General features: G+C 39.1%; 1 protein-coding gene across 1 annotated transcript; it reads right to left on the reverse strand.

The window, feature by feature from the left end:
- Nucleotides 1–200: 200 nt before the first annotated feature.
- On the reverse strand, nucleotides 201–9,935 carry ZNF639 (zinc finger protein 639). The gene is made up of 5 exons (XM_082839662.1): nucleotides 9,861–9,935; nucleotides 9,154–9,222; nucleotides 8,002–8,112; nucleotides 3,094–3,228; nucleotides 201–2,950 (listed from the first exon to the last, which is right to left on the reverse strand). Exons 2-5 carry the CDS (start codon nucleotides 9,209–9,211, stop codon nucleotides 1,797–1,799), a joined length of 1,458 nt encoding a protein of 485 aa, XP_082695788.1. The 5' UTR covers nucleotides 9,212–9,222; nucleotides 9,861–9,935; the 3' UTR covers nucleotides 201–1,796.
- Nucleotides 9,936–17,861: the final 7,926 nt, after the last annotated feature.

Raw genomic sequence — 17,861 nt, forward strand, 5'->3', positions numbered from 1 at the left:
AGCCAAATAACTTGGATTCCACTCCTGTCTGCTATAACTGGTTTTGGGACCCTGGCCTAATAATAACCCTAAGTTTCTGTTTCTGTAAGAAACTTAGAAACCTAGAGGGTGTAGACCAGATGGTTTCTAATGTTTTCTTACAATTTCATAATAATTTTAAATCTTCTAAGAAACATTTACATCAGACAGCTCTACCTGGAATGTGATAATCAGATAGAATGGTAGTTTTTAGGAATACAGGTATGCATATATAACAAAATGGTGGAAATAAAAATGACTGGTTTTGAAAAACTTGTTGCTGCCACCATTCTCAAAACAGACTCAAATCCCATGGGTCTTGAAGTAAAAAAAAACACTGTGGGTCATAAATCAGTCTTTTCAACTACATCAATATTTCTGAATGACAATATAGTTAGTGACAGTGTTTATTATATTTGAGGTCAATGAGGCACAAAATGCTATCTCCTTGATACTATAAAAAGCTGTTACTGAATTGTAGTTGTGCCTCTCCCTCACTCCCCTCAGTTCATATGTTGAAGTCCTGGGCCCCAGTACATCAAAATATGAACTTATTTGGGTATAGTGTCTTTATCAAGTTAAAATGAGGTTATCAGGGTGGGCCCTAATCCAATTACTGGCTGGTTCCTTGTAAAAGGGGCAAAGTTGGAAACAGACTTGCATTCAGGGAGAAGATGATGTGAACATGAAGATAGCCACGTACAAGCCAAGGAGAGCAGCGGGGAACAGATCCTTCTCTCACAGCTCTCAGAAGGAATCAACTATGCTAATATTTCAATTTTGAATTTCTAGCCTCTAGAACTGTGAGGCAATAAATTTCTATTGTTTAAGCCACTCAGTTTGTGGTAATTTGTTATGGTAGCCACAGGAAACTAATATAGATTGATTTACCACTATCAAAAGTAATCTATACATTTTCATACAGCAACCCCTATCTCCCACATCTTCCTATTTCTATTTTAATACTTCAGAGGGTTTTCTCAAAAAATGATTTGATATCAGAAGTTCGGGCATGACTTTGCAGTTGCATAACTCTAAATGAAATGTGAACAGATTATAAATAACCTGTTTATTCATTTATAAATGAGTTATGAAATGTTACTTTATTGTCGAACCCCTTACCACTTTCTCCCCATTTAAAATTATTTAGCACACAGATGGGGTTAAAATAGAGTGAGAATTAAAAAAAGACTGCCAAGAAAACCAGATCTCTCCTTCTTACCATAACGCTGGCCTCCTAGTGTCACTGAAAGAATCACACAGATGGGGAGTACACTGATTGCCTTGGGGATAATAATTGTTGGGGAATGCAAAAGGAGGGTCTGGATCTTATTAATGGGAGTATCACTGGACTTAGGTGCGTATTATGTTGCACTTTAGTTCTGGTAGTACAGTACTTTAACGACTTCATACATGAAAAACTGATCTTGTTTTGAGTTTAAAGAAGAAAAAGTTTACAGCACCTATGTTTACGGAAGGAAAACTATAGTCTAATTTCTTCAGTACATCTGTTTCTTATCGATTTATGAAATCAGAGAACATGCCAGACGACGATAGTCACCAAAAGCGGTTAAAACTACCAAATACAATACATTGAAAATACCACATTTAGGATACAATTATATACTGAAAAAGGTAGCAATGCCAAGAAAAAAAATTTAAAAAGATCTTGTTAAAGACAGTTCTCATAAGTTGTGTTTAAAATCATCCATTTTAACATCTGCAAAAAAGTCAAGTTTATTATTTTACATCAACATTATGGAAGTTAAAGAGAACAATCAAGTTGTCTCATGGACTGGAAGGTGACTTATTAATTCCCTTTCATTTCCAAACCTCATTAAGCAGTCACTACATTTATGAGGTAAATCAGCCGAATGCTTGAAATCTAGATGAATTTTAAGATCTTCAATCTGTCCTGTTGAATATTCACAATATTGACATAAATAAATCCCTTCAGATAAATGTGAATTTAAATGTTTGCAATATTCTAGCATGCTTGAAAAGCCTTTCCCACAGTCATCACAAACATGAGGAAAAATTTTAGTATGTTCAATAGCAACATGCCTGTTAACATTTGTATGAAGTCTACTCCGAAACCCACATACTTGACATACAAAGAAGTTTTTACATTTGTCAAATGTAATTTTGCTTAAGAGGCTGTACTGTCCATGTTCTCCATTGTTATACTTATCACTTAACTCTATTAATTTACATGCATGCTCATTTACCACATGGCTATGCAAGTCTTCTGGATCATTCGTTTCATGTTCACAGAACTGACACAAGTACTGTTCATCACAGCTGTGCTCCTGGAAATGTAGGTAGAGTTCACTGCTTGAGGAGAACTGTACATCACACTGCTCACACCAATAAAGGTGATCACTAAAATGGGTGTCTGCAATGTGCTGGCTGAGGTTCTCAAAAATTACTGTCTTATAATCACAGTATTTACAAATGTAGGGATCCTCTTCATGCAGTTTGGCATGTTCGATCAGGAGCATGTTGGTAGAGAAACTTTCTTTGCATACTCGACAGACATTTGAATCAGTACGCTTATGCTTCAAGATCATATGCTGCTTTAAATCAGAAAAATATTTGCTGTTGAACTCACAAAGTTCACATTTATAGAGGCCACTGCTATTAGCTCTCAGTAAAGGCCATTTCTGCTGGGCAGTCACATTAAAAGCTTGGCTCTTGTCAAGAATTTTGCAAAGTTTAGCTGGTGGCTCTTCATCAGTTTGGTCTTGGAGACTCTCAGAGGAATTGTTTTCTGTCTCTATATCATAATCTTCAGAAATTGCATGCACTTCCGCAGCAATTGGAACATCTTCAGCAGTGTGAACTTCTATAGGGCTCTCCTCTTGAGTTTGCTGGTTGACTGATTCAGGGGAGTCGCACTCTTCATCACAAATTTCAATATCAGTAGATTTTTCTAAATAAAACAAGGCTATTATTATTATTATTACTAAATAAGACCTACTAAATAAGTCACTGGCAAAAAGAAATTTATTTTACTTATTATTTTTTCACTGACCTATACAAAATGTGCAAATTCTATTAATTACTTTCCCTTACCTGTAGAAAAGGCAGTGTGATCTAGAATTCTAAGTACAGGACTGGGAACCAGGTAGTTTTGATTTCTGTTTCTGGCCTTGATTCCATCTGTAAATTTTGGCAAGTCATTTGATGTCTCTGTATCAGAATCATCATCTGTGAAAAGGGATTTGGAAAAATATTTATTATTTACATAAAAGCATTAAACATTATTATAAAACAAAGCACAAATGTTTTAAAATATAATTTAGAATTCCAACAGAACTAAGGACTTAAATTTAGCTATGAAAAGCTTTGTTATCTGCGTACCACAGATACACAGAAAATCTGTCCAAACAAGCAACTACTTTTGCTTCCATGCCCTATTTGGACAAGAATACACTTTTTAAAGTTACTTAGGAATTTTAACTTGAAATTACTGAGTCTGAGTAAGTCTTTATTCCCTCAGCTCAGCCCTAATGTGTGTTTATTTTTTAACACTTTAATTGGAATATAATTGCTTTACAATGGTGTGCTAGCTTCTGCTGTATACAGTGAATTAGCTATACATATACATATGTTCCCATATCTCTTCCCTCTTGCATCACCCTCCCTCCCACCCTCCCTATCCCACCCCTCTAGGTGGTCACAAAGCACCGAGCTGATCTCCCTGTGCTATGAGGCTGCTTCCCGCTAGCTATCTATTTTACGTTTGGTAGTGTATATATGTCCATGCCACTCTCTCACTTTGTCACAGCTTAGCCTTTCCCCTCCCCATATCCTCAAGTCCATTCTCTAGTAGGTCTGTGTCTTTACTCCCATCTTCCCCTAGGTTCTTCATACCATTTTTTTTTTCTTTTTAGAGTCCATATATATGTGTTAGCATACGGTATTTGTTTTTCTCTTTCTGACTTACTTCACTCTGTATGACAGACTCTAGGTCCATCCACCTCACTACAAATAACTCAATTTCGTTTCTTTTTATGGCTGAGTAATACTCCATTGTATATATGTGCCACATCTTCTTTATCCATTCATCTGTCGATGGACACTTAGGTTGCTTCCATGTCCTGGCTACTGTAAATAGCGCTGCAATGAACATTGGGGTACACATGACTTATTTATTTATCTATTTATTTATTTATGGCTGCATTGGGTCTTCATTGCTGTACGCGGGTTCTCATTGTGGTGGCTTCTGTTGCGGAGCACAGGCTCTAGGTGTGTGGGCTACAGTAGCTGTGGCTCGAAGGCTCTAGGGCACAGGCTCAGTAGTCGTGGCGCACGGGCTTAGGTGCTCCACGGCATGTGGGATCTTCCCGGACCAGGGCTCGAACCCGTGTCTCCTGAATTGGCAGGCGGATTCTTAACCACTGCGCCACCAGGGAAGCCCATATGCCCTTTTGAATTATGGTTTTCTCAGGGTATATGCCCAGTAGTGGGATTGCTGGGTCATATGGTAGTTCTATTTTTAGTTTTTTAAGGAACCTCCATACTGTTCTCCACAGTGGCTGTATCAATTTACATTCCCACCAACAGTGCAAGAAGGTTTCCTTTTCTCCACATCCTCTCCAGCATTTATTGTTTGTACATTTTTTGATGATGGCCATTCTGACTGGTGTGAGATGATATCTCATTGTAGTTTTGATTTGAATTTCTCTAATGATTAATAATGTTGAGTATTCTTTCATGTGTTCATTGGCAATCTGTATATCTTCTTCGGAGAAATGTCTATTTAGGTCTTCTGCCCGGTTTTGGATTGGGTTGTTTTTTTTGATATTGAGCTGCATGAGCTGCTTTTAAATTTTGGAGATTAATCCTTTGTCAGTTGCTTCATTTGCAAATATTTTCTACCATCCTGAGGGTTGTCTTTTCGTCTTGTTTATGGTTTCCTTTGCTGTGCAAAAGCTTTTAAGTTTCGCTAGGTCCCGTTTTTGTTTTTATTTCCCCTTCGCTAGGAGGTGGGTCAAAAAGGATCTTGCTATGATTTATGTCATAGTGTTCTACCTATGTTTTCCTCTAAGAGTTTGATAGTGTCTGGCCTTACATTTAGATCTTTAATCCATTTTCAGTTTATTTTTGTGTATGGTGTTAGGGAGTGTTCTAATTTCATTCTTTTAATGTAGCTGTCCAGTTTTCCCAGCACCACTTATTGAAGAGGCTGTCTTTTCTCCATTGTATATTCTTGCCTCCTTTATCAAAGATAAGGTGACCATATGTGCGTGGGTTTATCTCTGGGCTTTCTATCCTGTTCCATTGATCTATATTTCTGTTTTTGTGTCAGTACCATACTGTCTTGATTACTGTAGCTTTGTAGTATAGTCTGAAGTCTGGGAGCCTGATTCCTCCAGCTCCGTTTTTCTTTCTCAAGATTGCTTTGGCTATTCGGGGTCTTTTGTGTTTCCATACAAATTGCGAATTTTTTTGTTCTAGTTCTGTGAAAAATGCCAGTGGTAGTTTGATAGGGATTGCATTGAATCTGTAGATTGCTTTCGGTAGTAGAGTCATTTTCACAATGTTGATTCTTCCAATCCAAGAACATGGTATATCTCTCCATCTATTTGTATGATCTTTAATTTCTTTTAGCAGTGTCTTATAATTTTCTGCATACAGGTCTTTTGTCTCCTTAGGTTTATGCCTAGGTATTTTATTCTATTTGTTGCAATGGTAAATGGGAGTGTTTTCTTAATTTCACTTTCAGATTTTTCATCATTAGTGTATAGGAATGCAAGAGATTTCTGTGTATTAATTTTTTATCCTGCTACTTTACCAAATTCATTGATTAGCTCTAGTAGTTTTCTGGTAGTGTCGTTAGGATTCTCTATGTATAGTATGTCATCTGCAAACAGTGACAGCTTTACTTCTTCTTTTCCAATTTGGATTCCTTTTATTTCTTTTTCTTCTCTGATTGCTGTGGCTAAAACTTCCAAAACTATGTTGAATAATAGTGGTGAGAGTGGGCCACCTTGTCTTGTTCCTGATCTTAGTGGAAATGGTTTCAGTTTTTCACCATTGAGGATGATGTTGGCTGTGGGTTTGTCATATATGGCCTTCATTATGTTGAGGTAAGTTCCCTCTATGCCTACTTTCTGGAGGGTTTTTATCATAAATTGGTGTTGAATTTTGTCAAAAGCTTTCTCTGCACCTATTGAGATGATCATATGATTTTTCTCTTTCAATCTGTTAAAGCCTCAGTGTTTTAAAGTTAACATGGACAAGCTGAAATGCCAGCCAGTAGTGAAAACTGCACTTCAACATCAGGTCTTTATGGTTTAGAAGTTTCAGATTTACAGAAAAAAAAAAAAAAAAAAGACAGTACAGAGAATTCCCATATATCCTCCATTCAGTTTCTCCACTCTTAACATCTTACATTAATATTTGTTACAATTAATGACCAATACTGGTAAGTTGTTATTAACTGAAGTCCATACTTCATCCAGATATCCTTGGTGTTTACGTAATGTTCTTTTTCTGTTCCAGGATCCCAATCAGGATACATACCATTTAGTTGTCATGTCTCTAGGCTACTGTTAACTGTGGTAGTTTCTCAGACTTCCCTTGTTTTCGAAGACCATGACAATTTGAGGAGACTGGTAAGGTATTTTGCAGGATGTCCCACTAATGAACTTCGTTTTTTTTTCATGATTAGACTGGGATTATGGATTATTGGGAGGGAAACACAGAGGCAAACTGTCAAGTTTTATCGTATCATATCAAGAGTACATACTATTAACTTGGTTTATCACTGTTGACATTGAACTTGATAACCGGGGTATTTATCAGGTTTCTTCAATGTAAAGTCACTCTTTTACTTTCCATACTCTATGCTTGGAATTAAGTTGCTAAGTGCAGTCCATACTTTAGGAGTGGAAAGTTATGCTCCACCTCCTTGAGTGAGGAGTATCTACATAAATCATTTGGAATTCTTCTGTACAGATTTGTTTCCTCTCCCTTAAATCAGCCATTTCTCCAAGAAGCCCTTGTTCCTTTTATTGGAAAATGGTATTAGAAACCAAGATCTGGACACTAGATGTGCTCATTGCTACTGGGCTGTCATTTCTGCTAGGCCCCCTCAGCTAACACAGCAAATAATATGTGCATGTACACTACCATGTATATATAGATATACCCATAAATGTTTCTGTATGTAACCATTTGTGTCTATATTAAGCCAAACATGAGTTCATACTGATGTCTCTGACTCTGCATGTTCTTTTCTTAAAATTTATTTATTTTTATTTTTTTAAAAAAATATTTATTTATTTGGCTGCACTGGGTCTTAGTTGCAGTACGTGGGATCTTTCAGTTGCGGCATGCAGTCTCTTAGTTGCAGCATGTGGGATCTAGTTTCCTGACCAGGGATTGAACCCAGGCCCCCCGCACTGGGAGCACAGAGTCTTAATCACTAAGCACCAGGGAAATCCCTGCGTGTTCTTTAAATAATTTATGTATCTGTGCCTATAATAGGAGCTCACGGGAACTGGGAGTTTTGATTATTGCAGAGGAAGAAGAGAACAAATGCAAGTTACTATTCATCTTATGCTCTAGAAAAGAGGAGTCAATAGAAGATACAAGATTGAAAATGACCAAATCCTTCACCCTCTGTTCTTTCCTTCCATTAGCCCTCCAGACTGAAAGGTATAGCTGAGTGGAAGAACTGTGTGTAACAGTATTCTTTACCTTTCATCATAAATGGTCCAAACTCTGGGTCATTCCTGCTTTGCCACTGATTCCTAGCTGATTAAAATTGATTTAGGAGGATCTGTTTTTGATTTATATCTCTGAAATAATGTTAAAAATTAAAATTCACTTTCTTACACAAAACTCTTTTGTTTTCTTAAGTTTAAACACTTGCCCATTTTGAAATCATCACTTTCACCCACATTTTCAAAAATGAAATGAAAAATTATAAAAGCAACTTAAAGAAAAATATTTTGGAAAATTTAGATATACCTTTGTTGTCAAAATATTTTAAGTCTGGTTGTCTCATAGAACAAACACTATAACAATGATCAGAAAAAATGCCATTGAATCCATCTGCAATTCTGCTTATTCCAGAGGAATCTGAAAACAAAATTTTAAAAATTTCAAGCATACTGAACATATATATATTTAATGACAGCAATCTCTTTATCCAACATATATAAAATTTCATAGTATTTGTAATAAAGTATTAATATTTCCCTCAATTCTCAAGGCTTTTATAATTCAGATCTGACACTGACTTTGAGCTTTGAAAGAACCATAAATTATACAATTTAAAATATAATACTTTGAAGCACACAAAGATACAATTGCCTTGGTCAGAATCCCACAAAATATAAATATGCAATATATATGTTAATTGCAAAAAACAAAAACAAAAATAACAAACCAAAAAAAACATCGAATTAACTACCAAGAAGATCTGCCATGTACTGTAGGAAAAGCATAACACATAGGGGAAAGTCTGAGGACCAGTTAGGGCTCTGAATACAGTCATTTCAACTCTTGCCTGGGAAGTGCCAGTAAGCAGTAAACCAGGCTTAATTTCCGCAGATACGAAAAATGTGTAGGTTGGGTTGGTTAACAGGTATACCTGAAACTGCCCCAAGTATATGCATGTGAGTTGCATTTGTTACAGATGGCCAAAGACATCTTATTTGCCAAGACAGCAGAGCCAACCTCAAAGAAAGGATCTAAAATTACACAATCAAAAAGAAATTCATATTTCTGAAAATAATGTACAAGATAAAGTATTTTCCCAATGATGCAAAATATCTTCCACCAAGGTTATTGCTGTGCCTTAAGCACAAGCTTGGGAATCACACAGGCAAATATCAATTATGCTGTATAAGTATGTAACCTTGGATATCGAATTTTAAATATCTATAAACCACAAAGTTGTGAGGAATAAACAATGTCTGTAAAGTTCTGATGTGTGCTTAGCACATGGCAGACATTGAGAAATATATATTCAGAGAATTTATTTAAAGTTTACTCTTACCTAAAAGTTGACCCAGATATTTAACTCTTATCAAATAGATCATTTATGAGAAAATGATGGAAACACAACTGCACGGGAATACATGGCCTAACTTTTAAATAATTTAATCACACACTGACCTGAATAACGAGAAGGGTGTAAAGTCTTCCTTTTTCTTTTTTTAGGATATTCATTCATATCTTTTTAATCTAAAAATGGAAAAATTTAACAAATATATCACAACTGTTAAAAAATTTTCTTCTAACCAAATAATTTATTGGCAATAGGAAGTATGCGTGCCACATGAAAATCCACTTCATAAGAGAAATGTTAAACAATCCTTCTGCTTACATTTTGGATTTATTTTTCTGATCAAGTTTAAAGGCAGGACACCAAGTTCTGTTTTCTTTCTTACTGAGGTTGAGAACTCCTTTTCAAATGTGGATGTAATTGTGAAAACTGGATAATAACATAAGCCTTATGCTTAATTTTTTATAGAAGACAAATTGTGCATATGGCACCAAATTAAGGGTTTTACAGGTACATTTCTTAGAGTTGGGAATATTTTGATGCAGTTTTGAAGCCACAGGTAGATAGATTCCCTCAAAAAAATACTGTCACAAATCTGTATTGATGCCCTGGCTTCAGGAAAAACAAAAAAACAAAAAAAACAAAACTCATTGTATAGAAGCTCAGAATATAACTTTCAAGAAAAAAATCCTTTTCTGACTTATGAGGTCACATTCAACATTCCGTCGAGAACAAAAGAGTACGGCAGCCACTGAATGATTAAATTCCGACAGACTGTTATAGAATTGACTAATTAGTTTTACTACATCCCACTTACTTGGTATAATTCTTAATACTGGAGTGAGGAAAAATGAATTACAGGAAGTTTTCACAGATGGTAAAAAAAATGCCTGTAGAAAAAAACATGACAAAAGTCTTATGAGCAAAAATGTAGTTCATTTCTGAGACACAAGAATACAATGGTGGGCTTCCCTCGTGGCACAGTGGTTAAGAATCTGCCTGCCAATGCAGGGTACATGGGTTCGGGAAGATACCACATGCTGTGGAGCGACTAAGCCCATGTGCCACAACTACTGAGCCTGCGCTGAGCCCTCGAGCCATAACTACTGAGCCCGCGTGCCACAACTACCGAAGCCTGTGCGCCTAGAGCCCATGCTCCACAACAAGAGAAGCCACTGCAGTGAGAAGCCGGCACACTGCAACGAAGAGTAGCCCCCATTCGCTGCAACTAGAAAAAGCCTGTGTGCAACAACAAAGACCAAATGCAGCCCCAATAAATAAATAAAATTAGTTTTTTAAAAAACGAATATAATGGTATCAGATCTTAGTCAACTAGAAAGCTATACAGAATTAACTCAAGTACAATATTCTTTTGAACATACTGTATTAAGTACTAAAACTTGTGTAAATCTATAAATATGTGACTATATGTAAATGTGTCACGTTTCATTGAAATGAATTTATCTTCTAAAGCTACAGTTGTATCTTAACACCGAAATAGGAATATAAATCTCATTAATTTATTTAGCCACAGTGAAAGCCAATATAATGCAAGCCAACCCCAAATTAGACTTTAAACTGTTTAAATCCTTATAGATTATTTAATAAAGTATAATAATGATCATTTGAGCACCAATTATGTACCATGCTGTGGTGTACATTATTTTATTTAATCCTATGATTTGCAAAATCCACAACACTCTCAAAATCGCTATTCTTTACCCTTTGTTACTGATGAGGAAACTGAGGCATAGATTTAAGTCAGGGGAATACTTAATAAGTGACAGGGCTGGGATTTGAACAAAGATCTAATTGATTTTGAAGACCATGCTTTCAATCCCTTTATTTTAGTTGTGGAAACAAATAGGGAGACAAAGTGATCACCCCAATTCAAGTAATAGCTTAGTGTCAGAATCAGAACTGCCTACTCCATTTCAGATTAGTGTTCTTTCCACTGTAGCATTGGGAAAGTAAGGAATGTCAGGAAAAAAAATGCATCGTGAAGTCTTCTCTACCAGCTTATAAACTGCTTTTCTTATCACCACGGTGATATACTATACAGCAGGTAGAACTTGGCATCATTACTAAGACCATCTCATTTCTAGTGGTAAGGAACTTGAGGTGAACATACTATTTTTGCTGTTTCACTAAGTTCTGGGTATATCAGCACTACATGTGCTGTTATACTACACTTATAGTGCTGCTGAGTTTATTGCAAATTTTCCTTATTTTATTTGATCTTCACAACAATCCTGTGAAGTACATAGAAGGGCTACTATCAAATCCACTCCAATATTACTGATGAGGAAACAAACTCAGGGAAAGTCAAGTCAACAAAGTAGTAGAACCAGAGATGAAAAAGCATGTCTTCTGACTTCTGGGTTTTGAGCAACTAACTGTGTGAGTAAATCTTCATTTCTAATCACTGATACCAGAAAGTTACGTCTTGCTTCCAGTTCTTACTCAGCCACCAATTGGGAGGAGGGGAAGGGAATCACCCAAAGAAATTGACAACCATGATTCACAGAAATGGTATCAATATATATAATGCCTCACCTAACAACACAAATAGCATTCCTTGAGCCCACCCCCATCAAGTGCATTAAAAAATAAAACAAAGAAAAGCTGTTTTCATATTTATGTAATAAACTAAAATCTCAAGACTTATTCCTAATACCTTTTGTACACTTCCAGAATTTACACAGCTAAAACCTTTATACTTCATGTTCTAAATGTTCTACAAGTATCAGATAGAACACTGAAAACTGTCAGCCGAGCATGTTAAACACTTCAAATTCTTTCAAAAAAACAAGAAAAGGAAACCAACTACGGCATTAGAATTAATGTTAAGCTGGCCTGGATTCAGATGTCAGGTGGAAGGAATAGGATCACCTTGATCAGGAATTGTTTGACTCCTACTTAGGGCTAAACAATATCCAAATGCTCACCAGACCTCCTTTAAGCCAAGATGGTAAAATGCCCACTCAAGACCAAAAATGCTAACCATCCTTCATTTCACCAAATGTTTTTAAGTGCCTTTTGTATGTATAACTGCCCTGATGAAGAAGTTTGGCTTTTTTACTTAGGTATGTCACATACACATTTGCTCACTAGCCCTCCTTTCACTGGGAAGATTCTGAACATGCACATGCACCTTTTAACTCAACTCCCCTTCCTCACTTAAAAACAAACTACAGATGTAATATATGTCACTGCAGTAAAATTAGAAAAAAATTAAAATGAATTGAATCACTTAGAATCTATTCATCCAGAAAAACCAATGTTAACATTTTGGTGCATACACATCTAGACATTTTTCTCATGCTAAGGTATTCACAAATATTTTACGTTTACAGAAAGAAAATCATGCCATCCAAAACATTTTTTTTTTTAAAAAGCAACTTACAAGACACTCATCAGCATCTTTCCACCTGTCATTTTTTTCAACAATAAAAACGTGTAAGTACAAAACACACTACAGATAATAGGCAGTCAGCACTCACATCAAAGAGTTCAACCTTTCTAAGGCCTTTCATGCAATGTAAATATTCTCTTTCTAATTGGTATAAACATAAGACAAGCACTTACAATAAAAAGCTACAGTTTTCTTCTAAAGAGTTTTAAAAGCATGTTCTTTTCCACCTTCATTTTGAAACAAGTATATATTTTCCAGATTTTAAAAGAAATGAAACACAAAAATGCCACAGGAAAACTTGAACTAGAACCGACACTATATGTCCAATTTAGTGTCAGTCTTTGCTTTATCTCTTTGCTAAGAGATAAACTGCCTCAAATCACTCGTGTCCCTTGGTTCTACTGAAAAACAAGACCAAAAGGAATTATAAGCACCCTAACAAGTGGCTTACACTATACTGGCTGGAGACTTATAGCCGGGACCGAGGCCTGAAGAGTGAGGCTACAAGATCGGTCAAGATGCCACCCGGCAGGGCCTGAGGGCCAGCGTGGCACCGACGGGCGTCCCGGGCCCAGACGCCCGGCGGGGCCTCTCAGGAGCCACCGAGACACAGCCGCCTTCACCCCAGCGCCACGCACCGGCCCCGACGACTAGCGGAAACTCCAAAGTCCCGACCCCGGAGGCACCTTTCGGAAAAAAACAGCGGGGGGCCGAGGCGAGCCAGGGTGGAGGCATCCTCCACAGGGGATGGAACTGCCTTCGGGATGGGGGAGGGGAGCGCCATCCCGCCTGAAAACGAAGGCAGGGTTTCAGTTTAAAAGACGCCATCCGGTCTTCCCTGCCCTCTCCCGCAGGAAGCTGCGGCCGCACGCCCGCGGCCCCTGCAGCAGTGCAGAGCCCGACCCGCTCCGCCCTCACACTCACCAGCCCTCGGGCCCCGCCCGGCCAGCCCAGGCGCAGCTCCGAGGCGGCGGACAAGGCGCCAGAGCACGGTCGGAGGGGCCGCGCAGCCCTGCCCTCAGGCGCACGGCGGCGGGCGGCGCCGCTCTAGCCCTCACGCTCCCGGGCGCTCCGCCGGACCAGCCCCACTCCCTCCCCGCGAGCCCTATGCCCTGCCTGCCAGGCCCCCAACCCAGGCTTGGCGGCCGCACTCACCGCCTCGCTCCGCGCCTGCGCCGCACGCCTCAGGGGCCCGCCGTGAGGGCGGGGAGGTGACTAGGTGAGAGTGGGGGCTGGGGAACGGGTGGTTTGGCCTCGCAGCACACCCGGCCTGGGCGGGACCACCGGCCTCGAGTGCCGGGGGTGGCCCGGCGGCCCGCCCGCCCCCTGGCAGGCACCTCCGCGCCGCGTCGGGCCCCTTCCGGGCGGGGGACTGCCCCGCCCGAAACAAGCGGGCGATTCCACCCTCTAGAATTGCTCCCGGCGAGGCTGCCGAAGGAACTTTCCCCCGCCCGACCCCGGCCCTCCCTCCCGCACGGAAGAAGTGGGAGAAGCGACGCGCGCCAGGCGCCCTTTTCCCACTAAGCTCCCCCTGGGATGTGCGAGAATGGTCTTGCTCGGGGTGGGTAAGGCGTGTGGCGTTTCAAACCCCAAAGAGGGGCCGCAGCCTTTTGGGGACGAAAAGGGCAGCTGTCCACAGGGCAGGAGGGTTAAGCTCTTAAAAGGTCGTGAATCATTGTTAGGCTTTAGCCGGATTCCCTGACTCAAAAAATCTTGGTGGAATGAGTGTGAAATTATAGCGGATTGGATTAGATGATTTAACTCCTTTTCCGACCTTGAGTTTCTAGGAGCAGAGGTAGAGAGGATTAAATTAAGTAAGCGTAAATAAACTTGTGAACAGGGTGTGGTCACATGTTTTATCTTTTTGACAAAGAGTTAAGGTTGTTAGTCCCAATTTACAAACTAGTAAAGTGAGCTTGTGAGGGTCTAGAGACTAGGTTTTATTCATTTGTAGCCTCAGCACCCGGTTCAAATAATTGTTAAATGGATGATGAAGCCCATATGGAGTGTCATGTGCCAAAGGTCACTCTAATAGTCAGGACTGCAATCTGTGTCTTTTTATCCATACGTCTACTGTGCTTTTCTTGCTTACCACATACTAACCAACCAACCACCAGATAGTTATCATAGACTTTACTCTGACTCCTTCAACTATCTCCCAGGAGATAAAAGTCATATTTGAAAGAGACACTAGTGTGTGTCTCGATTTTTACGATTTCATAAGTTTTATGTGTGTGTTAAGCCCAAATAAACGAATATTTACGAATGCTGGCATGGCCTGAATAAAGTATGAAGAGATTTAGAGGCACCTTTTAATCCTAGTATATGGCACGGAATAGGGAATTGACACAGGTTTGTGGAATTTGTAAAGGACAGTATGTTTCTCATTCCCTCCTCTTGGGTATTTGGGCTGTTTCTTGATCTGATACGGTGGAAGCCACTAGGGGGTGTTATGGAACCATTTTGAAGGCTTCTCTTTGCCAGCAGTGGTGAAACCATGCAGCGGTCCTGGGAAGGAGATCATTTTGCCCGCCAGCGCCGGCGCCTTCATTCCACTAGCGTTGTGCCCTGGCAGCGAGGAACTTTTGATTTGCGCTGGCAGCTGGACATCAGCTCTCTGTTGACTAAGACAACTCTACTGAGAACCAACTTATAGAAAAGGTACACCTCAACTAAATTTGGGCTTTATTTCTTACACCTCCCGTCAGCCTGGAACGGTAGTGTAATTAATCTATCTTTGGTTTGGAGTATTTCTTTATTGGCTTGTTAAGCATCAGGTGATGCTGATGCTGCTCCCAGGATCACACTTTGAGAACCACTAGCCTAAGGCTTTCCCCACCCAACCTGACATTAGGTAAATACTACAGTGCTTCTCACTATTCCACAGATAGGCTCCAGTTCTTTCTCATCTGTGTGTTTTGGTGTGTTTCTTCCACCTGCAATTCCTTTCCTTTGCTTCTGTCCGTAAGATCAAGGTCACAGTTCATCTCTTCTGTGAAGTCTTTGATTTTCCCTAGCAGAGATCTCTGATCACTCTTCAGAGATTTTATAGCATTTGGTGCTTCAGTCCACTTATCATCAAAGATGCATTTACTGTGGAGATAACGAAGCTTTAAGCTTCAAGTCCCCGCAAGTGCATGAACATCTTCTAGGATGAGGTACTTAATTTTGCATTTATAATTTTGTTATTTTTCTTAAATTGGTGCCCTCAGTTGGCATAAGCTTCTGTTCTCACAAAATTTGGCTCCACCCCTGTTTATCATATTGTCTGTCCACAGACTTTGAATTCTAGTTTTATTATATTTCAGTCTGTTCCATCTCCCTGCTTAGCACAGGCATAGAGCCTCAATAAAATAGTCATTGCATATCTATCTTATGTCCAGCACTGTATTAGGTACTAGGGATACAGTATGAGCAAGATGGACATGTTCCTTGCCATGCTGGTCCTAATAGTAGAGAAGATAGGCAATGAAACAGCATTGGAATGTAATGACTAAACATATATAAGGTAAGTAAAGAGTGTGTGGGAGCTCATGACAGGTGCCTAGCTTGGTCTAAGGAGGATGGGGCAGGTAAAGAGTCTAGGGATTCAGCTTGTTGAATGAATTGATAAACTCTGTCCAGGTTACCTAGCCTGATGACACTAGTGTAGACCTAACTGGGCGCCATAGTCCTGACTCATGAGGCAATGGCATGCCATAGTCTTGCATCAGGGACCTCACATTCCCAACAGAGAAAACTGGACTCCGTAATTCTGAGCCACCTACATGGCAGAGGTCTTCCAAGCAACCAGCCCAGTGCTTTCAAAACCAGTACGCCCAGATCTAGCCAGCCAGTCAGTCCACTCACTTTGCTTCCTTAAAATAGGACAGAGATAGTCTTTTGGCTTTAAAAGTCTTACTCCATTTCTTCTTCTCTGAACCTCATATCTGGGAGTCTACCTAGACTCTGTACTAGGTCAAGTTCTCTTCTTGGCTATAAAAATTTTTTACTCAGTGCTCAATTTTCAATTGCTATTAGTCTTTATTGTTTCTTAAACTGAATGAATCAATTAATGGATACATAAAATCAGACTAGACTTCTTTATTAGAATATTAATTATACCTTCTACAGTGTTTGTGTGGTACTTTTCATTTTCTAGAGTATTGACTTTATTTATAGCATCTGGGAAGGAAGGTCAAGTGTTGTATCCATTTGATAAATTTGAACTCAGACACTCATACCTATGAGGATCTGAAGGCTAAACCATGTCAAGGGAAACTGATGAAAAGAAGTAAATAGGTATATTTGATATCCCTAGGAAGTAAATAGGTATATTTGATATCCCTAGGAAGTAAATAGGTATATTTGATATCCCTAGGAAGTAAATAGGTATATTTGATATCCCTAGGAAGTAAATAGGTATATTTGATATCCCTAGGAAGTAAATAGGTATATTTGATATCCCTAGGAAGTAAATACATATCTTTGATATCCCTAGGAAGTAAATACATATCTTTGATATCCCTAGGAAGAAAACTCATTAACTGGTTAGGTCTGTGGTAGGCATTACTACTGTTCAACAGTATCAAATTTTTGGTGCTCTCTACTCTCAGCCATACAGGTGATTTTACTCCCTGTCCTGTTTAAAGTTGGGTAGAGCCACATGACTGGCTTTGGTCATTGAAATGTCAGTAGAAGTGCTATGTGTTACTCTTAGGTGGAGGCAATTCATTCCGGTGCTTGCTTCTCTAGCCCTCCCTTCCTCTGTCTGGAGAGCTATCAGGACACAAAGCAGACATGGCATGAGCAAGAAACACTTTTGTTGTGTTAAATTGATAAGCTTTGGGGATTGTTTGTTATTGAAGAATCACTTTCTGGGAGTTCCCTGGTGGCCTAGTGGTTAGGATTCGGTGCTTTCACCTGCGGAGGACCAGGTTGGGGGAACCATCTCACATGCCACTCGGCGCAGCCAAAATGAAATAAATAAATAAATGAATGAAACATTAAAAAAAAACCCACTATGATTAAAAAAAAATCACTTTCCATCACTGACTGAGACAAAGGCTAAATTTATACATTCCTTCATCCAGGGTGTGAGGTTAAAGAACAGAGTCTATTAAAATCTATATTCTATTAGTGTGTCTTTGGATTTTAAATTCAATTATTTATTCATTTAACGAGCATTTATTAAAGCTTACTAGTTGCAAGATAACTGTGGTAGCCACTATGGAGGGGACAATACAAAAATATGTTTTTAGTTACTTGTATAGCAGCCTTATCAGGCCACACTGAAAATCTATGTAAATCTCTTAGAACTGTAATTTTCTTGGAGTATTTTCATGTAGCAGTTCTCATGTCTTACACCAAGTAGTGCCCCTTAGTAAATGGTAACAATGGGAGCTGCTTTTGATGATCAGGAAA

This window comes from Leucopleurus acutus, assembly GCF_964270905.1.
Source record: "Leucopleurus acutus genome assembly, chromosome: 5".
Lineage (NCBI taxonomy): Eukaryota > Metazoa > Chordata > Mammalia > Artiodactyla > Delphinidae > Leucopleurus > Leucopleurus acutus.